Source organism: Periophthalmus magnuspinnatus, chromosome 9, assembly GCF_009829125.3.
Source record: "Periophthalmus magnuspinnatus isolate fPerMag1 chromosome 9, fPerMag1.2.pri, whole genome shotgun sequence".
Taxonomy (NCBI): Eukaryota; Metazoa; Chordata; class Actinopteri; order Gobiiformes; family Gobiidae; genus Periophthalmus; species Periophthalmus magnuspinnatus.
Window position 1 is genome coordinate 5,165,898 of NC_047134.1, and position 13,043 is coordinate 5,178,940.

The following is a 13,043-nucleotide window of genomic DNA, read 5'->3' on the forward strand; positions in this document are numbered from 1 at the left end:
AATTTTGAAAAAATGGGGTTCCACCCACAATTGCCGACTTCCTGTAGGGTTTAGGGTGGGGTCATAATACAATTTTTTACTTGTCTTGACATGTTCTATGTTTGTACCAAATTTCATTTGTCTATGATAAAAATGGTCTCTCATTGGCGTAATGTATTTTGAATTTTGTGGTGGCGCTATTGAGTCATTTTGTTACGTAAATTTTTTTGAACATCAAAATAATAAATTTTTCACCACCCTTGAATTTTGGGTCCAATAAAATTGACTTCTCGTTAACGTTCAAGGGGTCAAAAGTTGCTTCAATCTGGCCACCAAAATAATAATAATAATAATGGAAATGCATTTTCCACCCATTATTTTTCTCCTAAACCATAACAGCTACAGTCATGTGACTTTCTCACATTGTGACCCATCACAAATAAGGCCCCTGTGAATTTTTTCACAAGTCCACGACAAATCGATTGTCTTCTACGAATTTTTGAAAATGAAATTTGAAGAGGGCGCTAGAGAGCCATTTTGTGAGAGAGTTGCCTTGATTTGCATATCATTGTGTTCAGCTCACAAATGTGCATAAACGCTGTATTAGCGTTTTCCCAACAAAAAATGTATGAAAGAGAAATATTTTATTGAAATTTTCCAAAAATTGCAATTTTGTTGAAAATTCACCCTGACCACACCCAAATTCATAATCAAAATGTAATTGATAATCTTTAATCACACATGGGTTTAGTGGGATTTGGCCAAATTTGAAGTGTTTGTGATGAAAACTGTGCGAGGAAATGTCCTGAATGCGACGGTGTGCACTTTTGTCATTTCTGGGTTTGATCTAATATGGCTGACTTCCTGTACATTTTAGGGCGGGGCCACAATATCATTTTTGTCATGTCCTGACATGATCTATTTTTTTATGTGAGTTTCATATTTTTATGTTGACTTTTTTCCGAGTTGGGCTCCCATTGGCCCCATGAAAATCAAAGTTTGAGGTGGTGCTACCGAGTCGTCTTTCGTTATTTTTTCTCGGGGTCTTTTGTGACAATTAGAGCTCGTCGAGTTCTAATTTTTGACACCACTCACTGCCATGTCGGGGCGTGTTTACTACTTGATTTTTGCCATTTTCCATGCTCCGGACGCGGTTTTAATGAGTCCCTCGCTTGGGCCTAATAATAAAATTTTTAGCAAAAACAATATATCCGATAACATCAAAAACACATATTATACGTTTTTTGAAAGCTCTGGACCTTCCCCACGTCACCGTGGGGTCATTGGCGAATGACGTCAGGGTCCACCATTGACCTCCCATTGACTTCCATTCATTTTAGCAGTAACAAAGATGGCCCATGCCTGCGGCATGGGGGCTTGGATAGGGCTCGATGCCAGGAGTGTGTTTGGGGACATGAGCGCTTCGCGCTGCGTTAACGCATGTCAGCTGACATGCTAGCAACAACAAATATGCATTGCTAGGATACAGGAGTCTGTGCAAGGTGCGGTGCTGCCAAGACAGTCTTCGCCCATGCACTCATCGTTGCGGAAGCAATAGGCCCTATGCCCTGTATGGGCTCGGGCCTAATAATATTTTTAGCAAAAACAATATATCCGATAACATTAGAAACACATATTATACTTTTTTTGAAAGCTCTCAACCTTCCCCACGTCACCGCGGGGTCAATGGCGAATGACGGGAGCTTATATATATATAAAATCTCATATGTGTCTGCATCCACGTAAATTGATTCAATATTTACAAAATTTTGTAAAAATGTGACCTTATTTTGATTTAGACTTTTACAAAGGAAAATGATGCATGTGGCTCAACAGAAGAAAACTTGAATAAAATGTTGAAATACAATATAAAAGATGTGTATTTTCCGAACAAAACTGTTTGACTGTGTGTTGCAGGCCTTCCTGACAGCCATCGGGGACCGTCACAAGCGAGCAGTGCTGGCCTTAGAGCACATGTTTGCTCCAGTCCTGGATGGGGCCTTCTCCACTCTGTTAGGAGTGCTCATGCTCGCAGGGTCTGAGTTTGACTTCATCGTAAGGTAAATAAACAAAAACATGTACATAGAAATATAAATGTTTGGTTTCTTTTACATTGACTAACATCCATGACAGTGGCTCAGTTGGTAGAGCATTTGTCCACTAATCCAAAGGATGGCGGTTTGAATCACGCTCTCGACATTAACATCATTGGTAGAGCAGTCAGATCCACTGACGCACAGGTTGATGGCATGATTCCAGCTGTCATGTCCTTGGGCAAGGCACTTAACCCTTTAAGGACTTAGCACACTATGGACCAATATAGCTCACCTAGATTTTTATTCTTTTTTTAGCCATAAAAATCATGTTAAAGGAAGTGTTAGAATTTTTTCGCACAACTACCTCTATTTTACATATCCATCCATATTTTTCTTTTACGCATCAAATAAATGACTGGGAAAATCCCTGTAGCACCCACGCTTGCATTCGTCGCCTTCGAGGGACAACAGAGGCAGATTAACGTAATGATGGTAAAATATTTAAATAGCCCCATGCCTCCTCTTTGAGACGCCGTTTGAATTTACATGAGAGCACGACTGGTTGCAGTTACGCTACTGGAAAGTCCGCAACCATGCTCTATCGGCGACAATAGCATCCGACGCTATAGGGTTAACCCACCTTTCCCCCAGTGTCTGGGTACACTTGTGTATGAATGTGTGTGTGAATGGGCAAGTGGTTCCTTGATCTAACATAACTTTATAACTTTAACCTAAACCTTCACTTTAAGACAGATACTGGTTCATCCAAAGGACAAAACCCTGAGCCACAAACAAAGCAACGTGGTCTACTCCATTCAGTGTAGTGAAGACTGCAGTGAGCGTTATATTGGAGAAGCTAAACAACTAAACAGCCACTCCATAAGAGTGTCTGTACCAACACCGTTGCACAACCAGATCAGGAACCCAGTCTTCTCTCCATCTCCATGTCAAAGCTGCTAACCACTCCTTTGAAGACATTGAGGTACAGATCTTAGCCAAAGAAAAAGATGGTGTGAGAGGGGAGTTCATCTCTTTTGTCCGGTTGTCAGAATAGAATTTCTTCTTTTGCAAATGATGCGGCAGCAAAATATTCCATACCTCCAGTGGTTCTTGCATCCCTGTTTGTGAAACCCTGGCTTGAATCGCGTCCACATGGCGTCGTTTTGACCACAAAGCTCATGCTTGAACCTATATGTCACTAAATCCACCTGAGCTGAGCAGTCATGTGTGTCATGTGTGAAGGCTCCTCTCTGTCCCTCCTTTAGTCTCCTCTTAGCAGCTAACGGGGTTAGCAACAGGTTTGATTGACAGTGTTAAAAACAGTAGAACGTTTTTTTTGGGGGGTTTTTTCATGACTTGAATGATTCAGTTTAAGGGGTTTGAGATGAGTAGGAACCTCCACCCTTAGCCTGGTTTGGTCCTGTTTTTAGTTCATATAGTTTAGTCCTGATGTAGATTTGTTGTGGTCCTGTTCTAGTCCTGGTTTAGTCCTGGTCTAGTCTGGGTTTAGTTTTACGTTAGTCTCAGTTTTGTATGAAGATTTGTGTGTGCAAGTTTCAGTGTAAATCCTCCATCAGCGAACACGCCAACAGTGTCGTGCTCGGCTGCACTCTGCCTCTGCAATCATGGGAGTGACATATACACACATGTATGTTGGGTTTACATGCTTTTTGGGGGCATTTCATGGACTTGCATTAATTTCTTGGAGACAGATCCAAACCTTAGCCATAGTTACTACTTGCCTAACCTTAACCTAAACCCTAACCTGAACCTAGATCTGAGCTTTAAACCATGTTATTGATCTAATAATAAAGGATTTACAAAATGGGGATTTTTGTCCTCATAATGTAGGCAGATTCCCATGATGTAAGTGTGTATACAGATATTAATCCCCACACTGGGATAAATACCTGTTCAGTGGGTTTCAGAATGATGAAAAGTTTGGACTGTTGATATAGCAATAAAAAAAAAAAAATCATTCCTTTAAATGATCAACGGTCCTAAAAATGGCACTGTACTAAAACAGGAAGCTGAACTCCTTGCATACCCATGCAGAGCCTCTCTCCTCACCTCCAAGGCAGCGTTCTGCTTTCTGGCCTCCATTTAAAGTTTCTGCTGTTGTCTGAGCAAACAAAGCGTCATCCCAAGACGGCTCAGTAACAACAGGCCCAGTCGTATTTTTCTGCCTGCGCTGAGAGAAAAGTTTCCCTGACTCTCCCTGTTCGCCTCGTGAATGTTTGGAGTGTAAACAGCGTGGCAGGGCATCATGCCTGGTATGTGACCGCTACACACATGTACATATGTGGAGGGAGCAGATGTAGACAAATACTCCTCTGCGCTCTGGTCCACTGTCTCATACACAGGCCAGAGGATGCACTTGATTTAGTCCTGTCTGGATGGGCTGTCTCAGGTTTATTTAGCACCCATCAGCCCTGAACTTAAAAAAAAAAACATCTTTGAGTTCAGGGGTTTCCAAATCATGACAACTTAGGACCGTTCCATACTGTTTTGTGTTTATTCAGATCACAATATGATTGTATGGACTAAAAAAAAAAAACATAGACTGCATAAAGAAGTGGACTAAGTGAGTATGACATCACCCATAGCGTTCGGCTCCAGTCAAATGAAGCTCGTCAAGGCTAGCAATTATTGTAGGGGCCAGTTTGGAGCATAGTTCCATATTTGGAATTCCGAGTATAATTACCATAGCAACCAAAGAGCCAGTCTGGAGTGAAGCTGTTGAAAGTAACGTCCCTTCCCGCCCACACTGCTGGTTTTGCAGGGGGCAGATGCTTAGCAACACTGTCAACCAAACCTGTTGATAACGATAGCGGGACCGATCTTGGGGAAAGAAGGCATCTGATTTGTCTGTTATTAATGTGCATATCTTGATTTACAGACACAATAGCGAAATAAATATACCAAGATTATGTAGGCTGGGTTAATACGAACACTTTAAGACTGAAAAGGAGAAGGTTCACTGTAGCAGTTACAGAGAGAGGGGCCACAGTTTTCTAATGTAAAGTGAATTGGAGCCAGAGTCAATGGAGCCGAGTAGCTATGTCCTTTTATATATACAGTGTATGGTCCCACAACGCCCCCATTGCGTCTCAGGACTGGTTAAATGTGATAGTCCAATCAGATCTGTTAATTTCAGTGACGCATGTGAAACAAAGGAGCTCATTGATTTATAAATAAATTAATATTTCTCTCAACTCAGATTAACAGAGTTTAGGCTTCCCTCAGTGATTCTGCAGAAATCAGGAGGGGAAGATTTCTTTATTATTATATGGGTATATATGCGATTCCTTCATAATAATTGTGTCCACTCATAATAACTCTAACGGTAGATTTTTATATTGAAATGGAATAGGGTCTTTGGTCAGTGTGAAGAAGCTGTTTAGAAAAACATTTATTTGACTCTAAACATTTGTGGTGAGTGAACTTGAAAAATGGAGTAGAAAAGTCAGCTGTTTATAACATTATAACACAGATCAGTGAATAACTTAATATGGGCCCTTTAATACTTCAGCAGAAAAGTTACATAATGCATCTTAAAGGTTAGGCAAGTATTAATTATGGTTAAGGTTCAGATCGGTCTCCAGGAAATGAATGTAAGTCAATGCAATGTCCCCAAAGAAACACACAAACCTGACGTGTGGAGATGGGGCGTGAGAGGCTTGGTTCGGTCCCTTCTGCTGCTCGGACGAGAGAGAGAGGCCCTGGTCCCTGCACATTCCAGGCTGCTTTGTTTTCTCTGTGTTTGCTTATAGCGAAAGAGAGAGAGAAAAAGCACCCTCATTTTCCCCGCCTCTATTGCCTTTGAATTAATGAGCTCTAGCAAATTATGCACTCCCTCCTTTCTCTTCTTTGTAGGAAATGAACATGGGTGCGCTTCCGGCTCAATCAACTCTGGCTGCAATTCACTTTCTGTTGAAAAACTGTGGTCACTCACTATAACTGCTGCTGGCAGGCTTGTTGTTTTGGTATTAAAATATTCATATTAACCCGCTCTACATAATCCTGGTATTTTTATTTTGCTATTGTTATAAATCAAGATATGAATATTAATAACAGACAAATCAGGCACCTTCTTTCCCCAAGGTCGCTCCCACTACCATTAGCAACATTACCATTGATTGACAGCATTGCGAAGTGCCCGCTTCCTGCTAAAGCAACTGTATAGGCCTTCAACAGCCTCACTCCTGATTGGCTCTTTGGCTGTTATGATTTGTTGTGGTCAGAATTCAAAATATGGAACTCTGCTCCAAAATCTGCCCTATCCCCCTTCCCTCACCTGGCCTTTGTTCAGACTTACCTGTGCTCTGTGGTCTTCTTCTGTCAAACCAAAGCTGGCACACTGCTGTAACCTAGATAGCATCTAGTGGTGATATGTGAGAATACAACAGGTGGGTTACAAATTATGTATGGTAGCTTTAATGCAGGTGTTCAGTAGTCTGTAGCTAGCATTCTTCCCAACGCTGTCTAAATGCATATGCAATTGTCAAGAATGTTGTTAAGTTTAAAATATACTGATATATTTTCATAGTGGTGTTTTGTGCGTTGTAGTGACAGGGCAGTGTTTTCATTCACTCGAGGTCATTTAGACACACCCAACCATTATGCTTCTCAAACTTTTCACACCTGTCTGTTGCTACACTGGTCCATATCACAGACTGTATACTATATAAATGGACATAGCTGACCTGCTACTCACCTCGTTCCAAATAGGAAGTGAGCATGGGCACGCTTCTGGCTCCATCGACTCCAGTTTACTTTCTACTGAAAAACTGTGGCTCCTCTCTGTAACTGCTGCTGTCAGGCTCGTCATTTTGGTCTTAAAATTATGTTGATTCATGTTATCTCTGCATGATGCTGGCGGGGTTTTTTTTTTTTGTTTTTTTGCTATTGTGCCTGTAAATCAAGATATGAACAATAATAACTGACAAATCAGGTGCCTTTTTTCCCAGAGGTCACTCCCGCTAGCATTAGCAAAAGGTTTGATTGACAGAGTTGCTAAGCACCCGCTCTGTGCTAAACGCGCTGTGGAGGCGGAAACTCTGCTCCAAATTTGCCTCGATAACTGCTAGCTTTGTTGAAAGCATGATTTTTGTTTTATCACTTTACTCTTAAACCGTGTGTTGATACTGTGTGTCTTAAACATTGAGGTGATCTTGTTTCTCTGTAAGAACACGACACATGCTTATTTTAAAATGTCTACACTGGAACCTGCTACATCGGCCATGATATGGCTCTTCATTTTCAGGTTGACAAGAGGCCTAGTAATAGTAATCTTTTCAGTGACTGCAAGCATCTTTTTAGTGACGCATTCTACCTCACTGTGCACAGCTAACGGTAAACAGCTATGTAAAATGAGTTAAGTCCTTATAGGATCAGCCTTCTATAGATAATACCTTTTTCGGGCTGTAAGTACTGAAAAAACACCGTTTAAACACAACATGCATGCACAACATGCATGAAGTTGCAGACACCATGTGCCTGCTGTCTGTAATTTCATTCATCTGATCACATAAACTTTCAACTCTCTACCTGGTCTGCAATCTCTTCCTTCACAATTACACTTGTTGAACTTAATTTGGAGCTAAACGCTATGGGTGAAGTCACACTCACTTAGTCCTCTTTGTACAGTCTATGACCTTAACCTTAACTTATCCTACAAAACGGTTCCTAAAAAGCTGCACAAGTTCTACAAGTTATCTAGTACAGTGGTTCCTCTTTTATTGCATTCTAAAAATAACCCCAATAGACAAAATCCATGAAGTAGTCAGTTTTATTTTTTACAATTATTATATAAGTTTTAAGGCTGTAAAACTCCTCACCACACACTTTTTCAGGCATTAGCATTTTCTCACATTTCTCTCTTGTTTAATTAATTCATAGTGACTCACGCATATTTCAGTTTCTCTGACCGTACCTCTTCATCCTGGCACTGCTCCGTTGTGGTGTTGATCGAACATTTATGTAAATTTGGCAGGCTAAACGCGTTCTGTACTGTACAGGAGACACGGCACAGAGGAGATTGATTGACAATGGTCTACATTTCCTTAGCCAATCAGGACGCAGAACACAATGCACGTTCATACGCTGTAAAAAAGCATGTAAAATTATAGCGAGGGACAGCTGTACTAAAAAAATACTGGGAACTACAAACACCCTATTATTTGTGTTTGAAACCACTGATGTTTAATCTTGTTAACTAAATTAACCCCCCTTTGTTTTGCAGGTATTTCTTTGCTGTTCTGGCCATCCTCACAGTCCTGGGGGTCCTGAACGGTCTGGTGCTTTTGCCGGTGCTGCTGTCGTACTTTGGGCCATATCCAGAGGTGAGTCATGATTCACTCAGATCCATGCAGTGCATGTTATAAAATTTTGACTACATAGACTGATCATGGGCATTCTGGCTCCATTGGCTCCTTTTCACTTTACACTGAAAAACTGTGGCCCCTCTCTCTATAACTGCTGCTGTCAGACTCGTCATTTTGTTCTTAAAATGTTCATATTAACCCGCTCTATATGATCCTGACATTTTTATTTCACTGTTATGTCCATAAATCAAGAACATTAACATTAATAACAGACAAATCAGACACCTTCTTTCCCCCAGGTTGCTCTCGCTAGCGTTAGCAACAGGTTTGATTGACAGCGTTGCTAATCACTCTCTGATAGAAATGAGTATTGCTTTTGAAGTTTCCATGGACATTAAAGTGACTTTTCTAATGGCCGGAGTTCCCAACTTTTTTGTTATTGCCTAGAATGTTCCACAGCACAGCATTATACTTATCGCCCTTCCAGGTATTTAATCACTTTGAACTGACTCACCTCTTCAACAATCTGACCTGTAACTTTGCCTTGTGGTGTCACCTGCTTGTCTCCATGGATAAGTTTAAAGCCATACTGAGTAACATTCCATACTAAGTAATCGCACCACCTTGTAGACAAGCAGTTGAAAAGTTATAGTTACCCTTTAAATTATATTTTTTTGTAGTAGTTAAATCATTTTTTTATCTCTGTGCCAGATCTCTCCGGTAGATGGACACAGTCGGCTGCCCACTCCAGAGGCCCCTCCACCTGTGGTACGTTTCTCAGTGCGCCCTCAACCCCAGGCCACCGGGTGCAGCACCACCCACACGTCAGGGGCCACGTCGGACTACTCGGACTCAGAGTACAGCTCCGTCAGCTCAGCGTCTGCAACCAGTCAGGGGCCTTCCTCACACGGAGCACACACAGACAACAGGAGGGGCCCAAGGAGTAGGCACAGGCAGCAGAACCCTCCGGCCTACACCATCTCCTCAGTAACTACAAAGTGTTTTTCAAATGCCGTTGTCTTTCTGAATCCCAAGAGATGAGGCCACATAGCTGTGGTCTTTTAATGCTTTTAAATGTTTCTTATGACTTTTATGATGAATGCTGTGCTTTGTCAAAGAAAATAACACTAAAACTGATCTTATGTTACCTTAGGAGTAACTTAACTTAATATAGAAACAATACAAACAAACCAAATACCTGCACAGGTCCATTGTCGTAGTCCCTTATAAATACATTTTATATAGTGTTATTCTTCTGACAGATAGCCATGGCCAGCCTATTTTTTCATAGAGTGAACAGTGATAGGTTTAAACTCGTCACCTGTTAAAAAACAGGGCTGAGTGAAAGAGTGAATCTAAAGTTTTAAAGTAAAGGCTGAAGTCTGCATGTGGATTATATCTATTGAATCCAGTACAGACAGAAAGGTTAATTAACGATACAAGGCTAGTATCGACTGGTCAGAGCTGAGACAGATTATTTAAATGTTCTTCTATGTAATGTCACATTTGTGCTCAGATGTTATGTTATGAGATGATGTAATTCGCTTGGTTGTTGTCCTCCACAGAGTGTCTCCCCTCAGGGCTGTGATTGTCACTCTGGGGCCCCTCAGTGGACCAGGGACGACAGAGACTCAAAGAGCCACAGACACCCTCCACCCTCAGCCCCGCCCCCACCTCCGCCACCAGCCCGCCCCCGCATGGACGCTTTTGAAACTGCTACTGAGGCTGGGGGCCATAGAGAACACTTAGCGGGTCCCAGAACCCACTCCTCACATCACCTCCAGCCTGTCACCACGGTAACAGCCTCAGCCTCTGTTACTGTGGCTGTTCACTCCGCCCCTCCCACCACCTCCTCTTACCCATCATACACTGCAGAGGACAGTTACGGCTCAGCCAGGAACACCTTCCATGACCCCCACGTTCCATCAGACCCTCAGTTAGGGGCCCGAGAGTCCCGGGGGTCCCAAGTGTCTCGAGGAGCCAGAGGAGCCAGAGCCAGAGGAGCCAGAGCCCAGGCTGAGGCCATGGAGCTACAGGACCTGGAGGCGGGGGACCACAGCAGCAGACCAGTCAGCTGAGGTGAGACCTGTTTACTTTTCCTATCGTCAAACTGACAGAACATTTAAGATGGTGTTTTGTTTCTCATGAAGACTCATGTTTCATATTTTGTATTTGTGCTGCAGTTTTGCTGACGTTAGAATGGCCAAAGATGGAGGTCAGTGACTTGAGGAAGCTGCCAGTGCTGCCGACATGGTGCTCATTCTTACTGTAATACAGTGGACTCGTCTTATAGATATATTTAAAGTGTACACATGTGTAAATATGAAAGAAAGTAGCTATAATTTAGCAGCAGTACAACTCCTCATAAAGACTGGGGCTGCCATTTTATATAGTGTGTAGGGGTGTGTGTGGGTGTGTGTGTGTGTGTGTGTGTGTGTATGTGTGTATACATACATACATGTGTGTGTTTGCGCATGTGTGCGTGTGTACATGTATGCACGTGTGTGGGTGTGTGTGTGTACATCCGTGGGGGTGTGTGTGTGTCTGTGTGGTTGAGGTTACTGTTCTTCACTGTGGATCTGTGCCATTTAAATCTCTTCAGACAGAACCTTAGCGTCTCTGAGGCTCAGACATAAAAAAAATACTACAAAAGTCTATGCAAATCTCTCTCTTCTCGATGCCACAGTGAGTGACCACGCCACTGGGCTATACATGGATGCCTGTTTACATGTGTGTGAGAGTTTTGTATAAAGGTACACATGTTTAAATATGAGTTTATCACAAACCTGTGGTAGTTTTAAGTGGAAACTGTTAACACGCTATGCGTGCTATTTAAGACGAGATCATATGAAGACATTTTGGGCTTTCATTTTGATTCTTTTAGTTGCTTTTGCATTGAACCTGTTTCTCCTCAGCTCAGTATCACTGTTGTTTTTAGTTTTGTTTAACCTTAGTATGTCCACCTCACAAATGTTTTACAGGGATTCTCTACAGGGTCCACTTGGGGCCCTCACTGCGCCCCCTGATGGCTGTGTTTAGTATAAGCTAAATTCTAACTGTATACTGTACATTCAGTTCAATAAGGAACTTGACTGCAGCAAAGTCCACTCTCAGACTATCCCCCTCAGACTCACCCTCTCAGTCTCTTCTTTCAGACCTTCTCCCTCAAATTCTTCTCCTCAGACTCTACCTCTCAGACACTTTCCCGCAGACTCTTTCCTGCAGACTCTCCCCCTCAGACTCTTCCCATCATACTCTCCCCCTCAGAATCTCCCCCTCAGACTCTCCTCCTCAGACTCTCTCCAAGGATAAGCTGAGCTGTGTGCAGCCTCTGGCCTCAGTGTTAGTGTACATGTATCATGTGGCATCATCAAACAGACCGGTCCTGACCCTCTCTAACCCCACTCACACCACCATGACACCTTTGTGTCAAAGGTCAAGGGTCAGAGTGTACATGTGATACTCGGCCAGTGGAGATGTGCACAGTTATGTTTGTGTTAGCTGTCTTTAGCCCTCCCCCTCCTCCTTCCCCATAGAACACCTCCTCCTGTGCTCTCCTCATTTCTCATCTTCTCCTCTGTTTCCTCTCCTCCTTCTCTCCAAACCATGTTGCATCCACTGCTTGCATGAGGAGGTTTAGAGTTTGTTGCTCCTTATGTCACACTCTCCTCCCCTCTTCCTCTCTTCCTCTTCCTCTCCTCTCTGCTGCTTGCATGAGGAGGTCTGGAGTTTGTTCCTCCTTATGTCACATTGGCAAACATGGAGAGAATCGTAGCTGGCAACTATTTTATCATTTGTACTATTTTTGTTTTTGAGTTTCAGTTTCAATATTTATATTTTTGTAATATAAAGTGTTTCTTTCTTGTTGTGATGCCAGTGGTTAACAAATGCAGGGATTATTATGTCTATTGAAAAACACTATTCCAGTTTATTGTTTTACATAATGGAGTTTGATCTGTATAAAGTGCTTACTAATGTTAAATAGGAGAAAGTTATATAACACTACAGACGTGATTACAGCTTCAGAGCTTCAGACTCGGCTTGGATGTTTTCATTTACAAAGATAAATGTATGCCATATAATTTATTTATATGAAAATGTATTTTTGTAGTGTACAGAGTAGCAGTCAAGGTATTTGACAGAAGTATATTTTTAAAGAGTTTATATGAAATACCATAACAGGAAAAGGTTAAAGGTCAAAGGTACATGCTTTCATTGCTAAGCTCTTGGGGACAACGTGGACACCTCCGACAGTATGGGCCCAGCAGCTGCTCCTCTGGGTTTGTCAAAGGCGAGCCATGAAAGATGACAGATGTACTATCTCTAAATATTAATGTTCAAACACTGATAGAATTCTAACATAAAAATATAACTTATTTGTTGTTTTTGTTCATACCTTAAATAAATGAACTCTTGAAAACATCTGGATGAAGTCGTTTTGATTGTTTCTGCTTCAACTTTGCATGTTCAGTGTACATGTATATAGAGCTTCACATCAAAGAACCACTCAGTTAAGTGTCTTGTCCAATGATACAACAACAGTATTTATCAGCTGGAATCACACCACACCTCTTCTCCTTATCTCCTACTCCTTTCCTCCATGTCCCCTCCTCCTCTCCTCCTTCTCTCTTCCTCTTTTTGTCTACCAATGATGTTTATGTCCGAGAGCCGGACTCGTACTGGCAACTCGTACTCCAACCTG

At 42.0% G+C, this 13,043-nt stretch overlaps 1 protein-coding gene across 1 annotated transcript in view; it reads left to right on the top strand.

Annotated features, from left to right (window-relative positions):
- Positions 1–12,693, top strand: part of ptch1 (patched 1) — a 148,278-nt gene extending 135,585 nt beyond the window's left edge. The window contains 5 exon segments of the mRNA XM_033972105.2: positions 1,897–2,039; positions 8,260–8,359; positions 9,053–9,328; positions 9,907–10,420; positions 10,525–12,693. Coding sequence (XP_033827996.1) covers positions 1,897–2,039; positions 8,260–8,359; positions 9,053–9,328; positions 9,907–10,419 — 1,032 coding nt within the window. The 3' untranslated portion in view covers position 10,420; positions 10,525–12,693.
- The last annotated feature ends 350 nt before the right edge of the window (positions 12,694–13,043 follow it).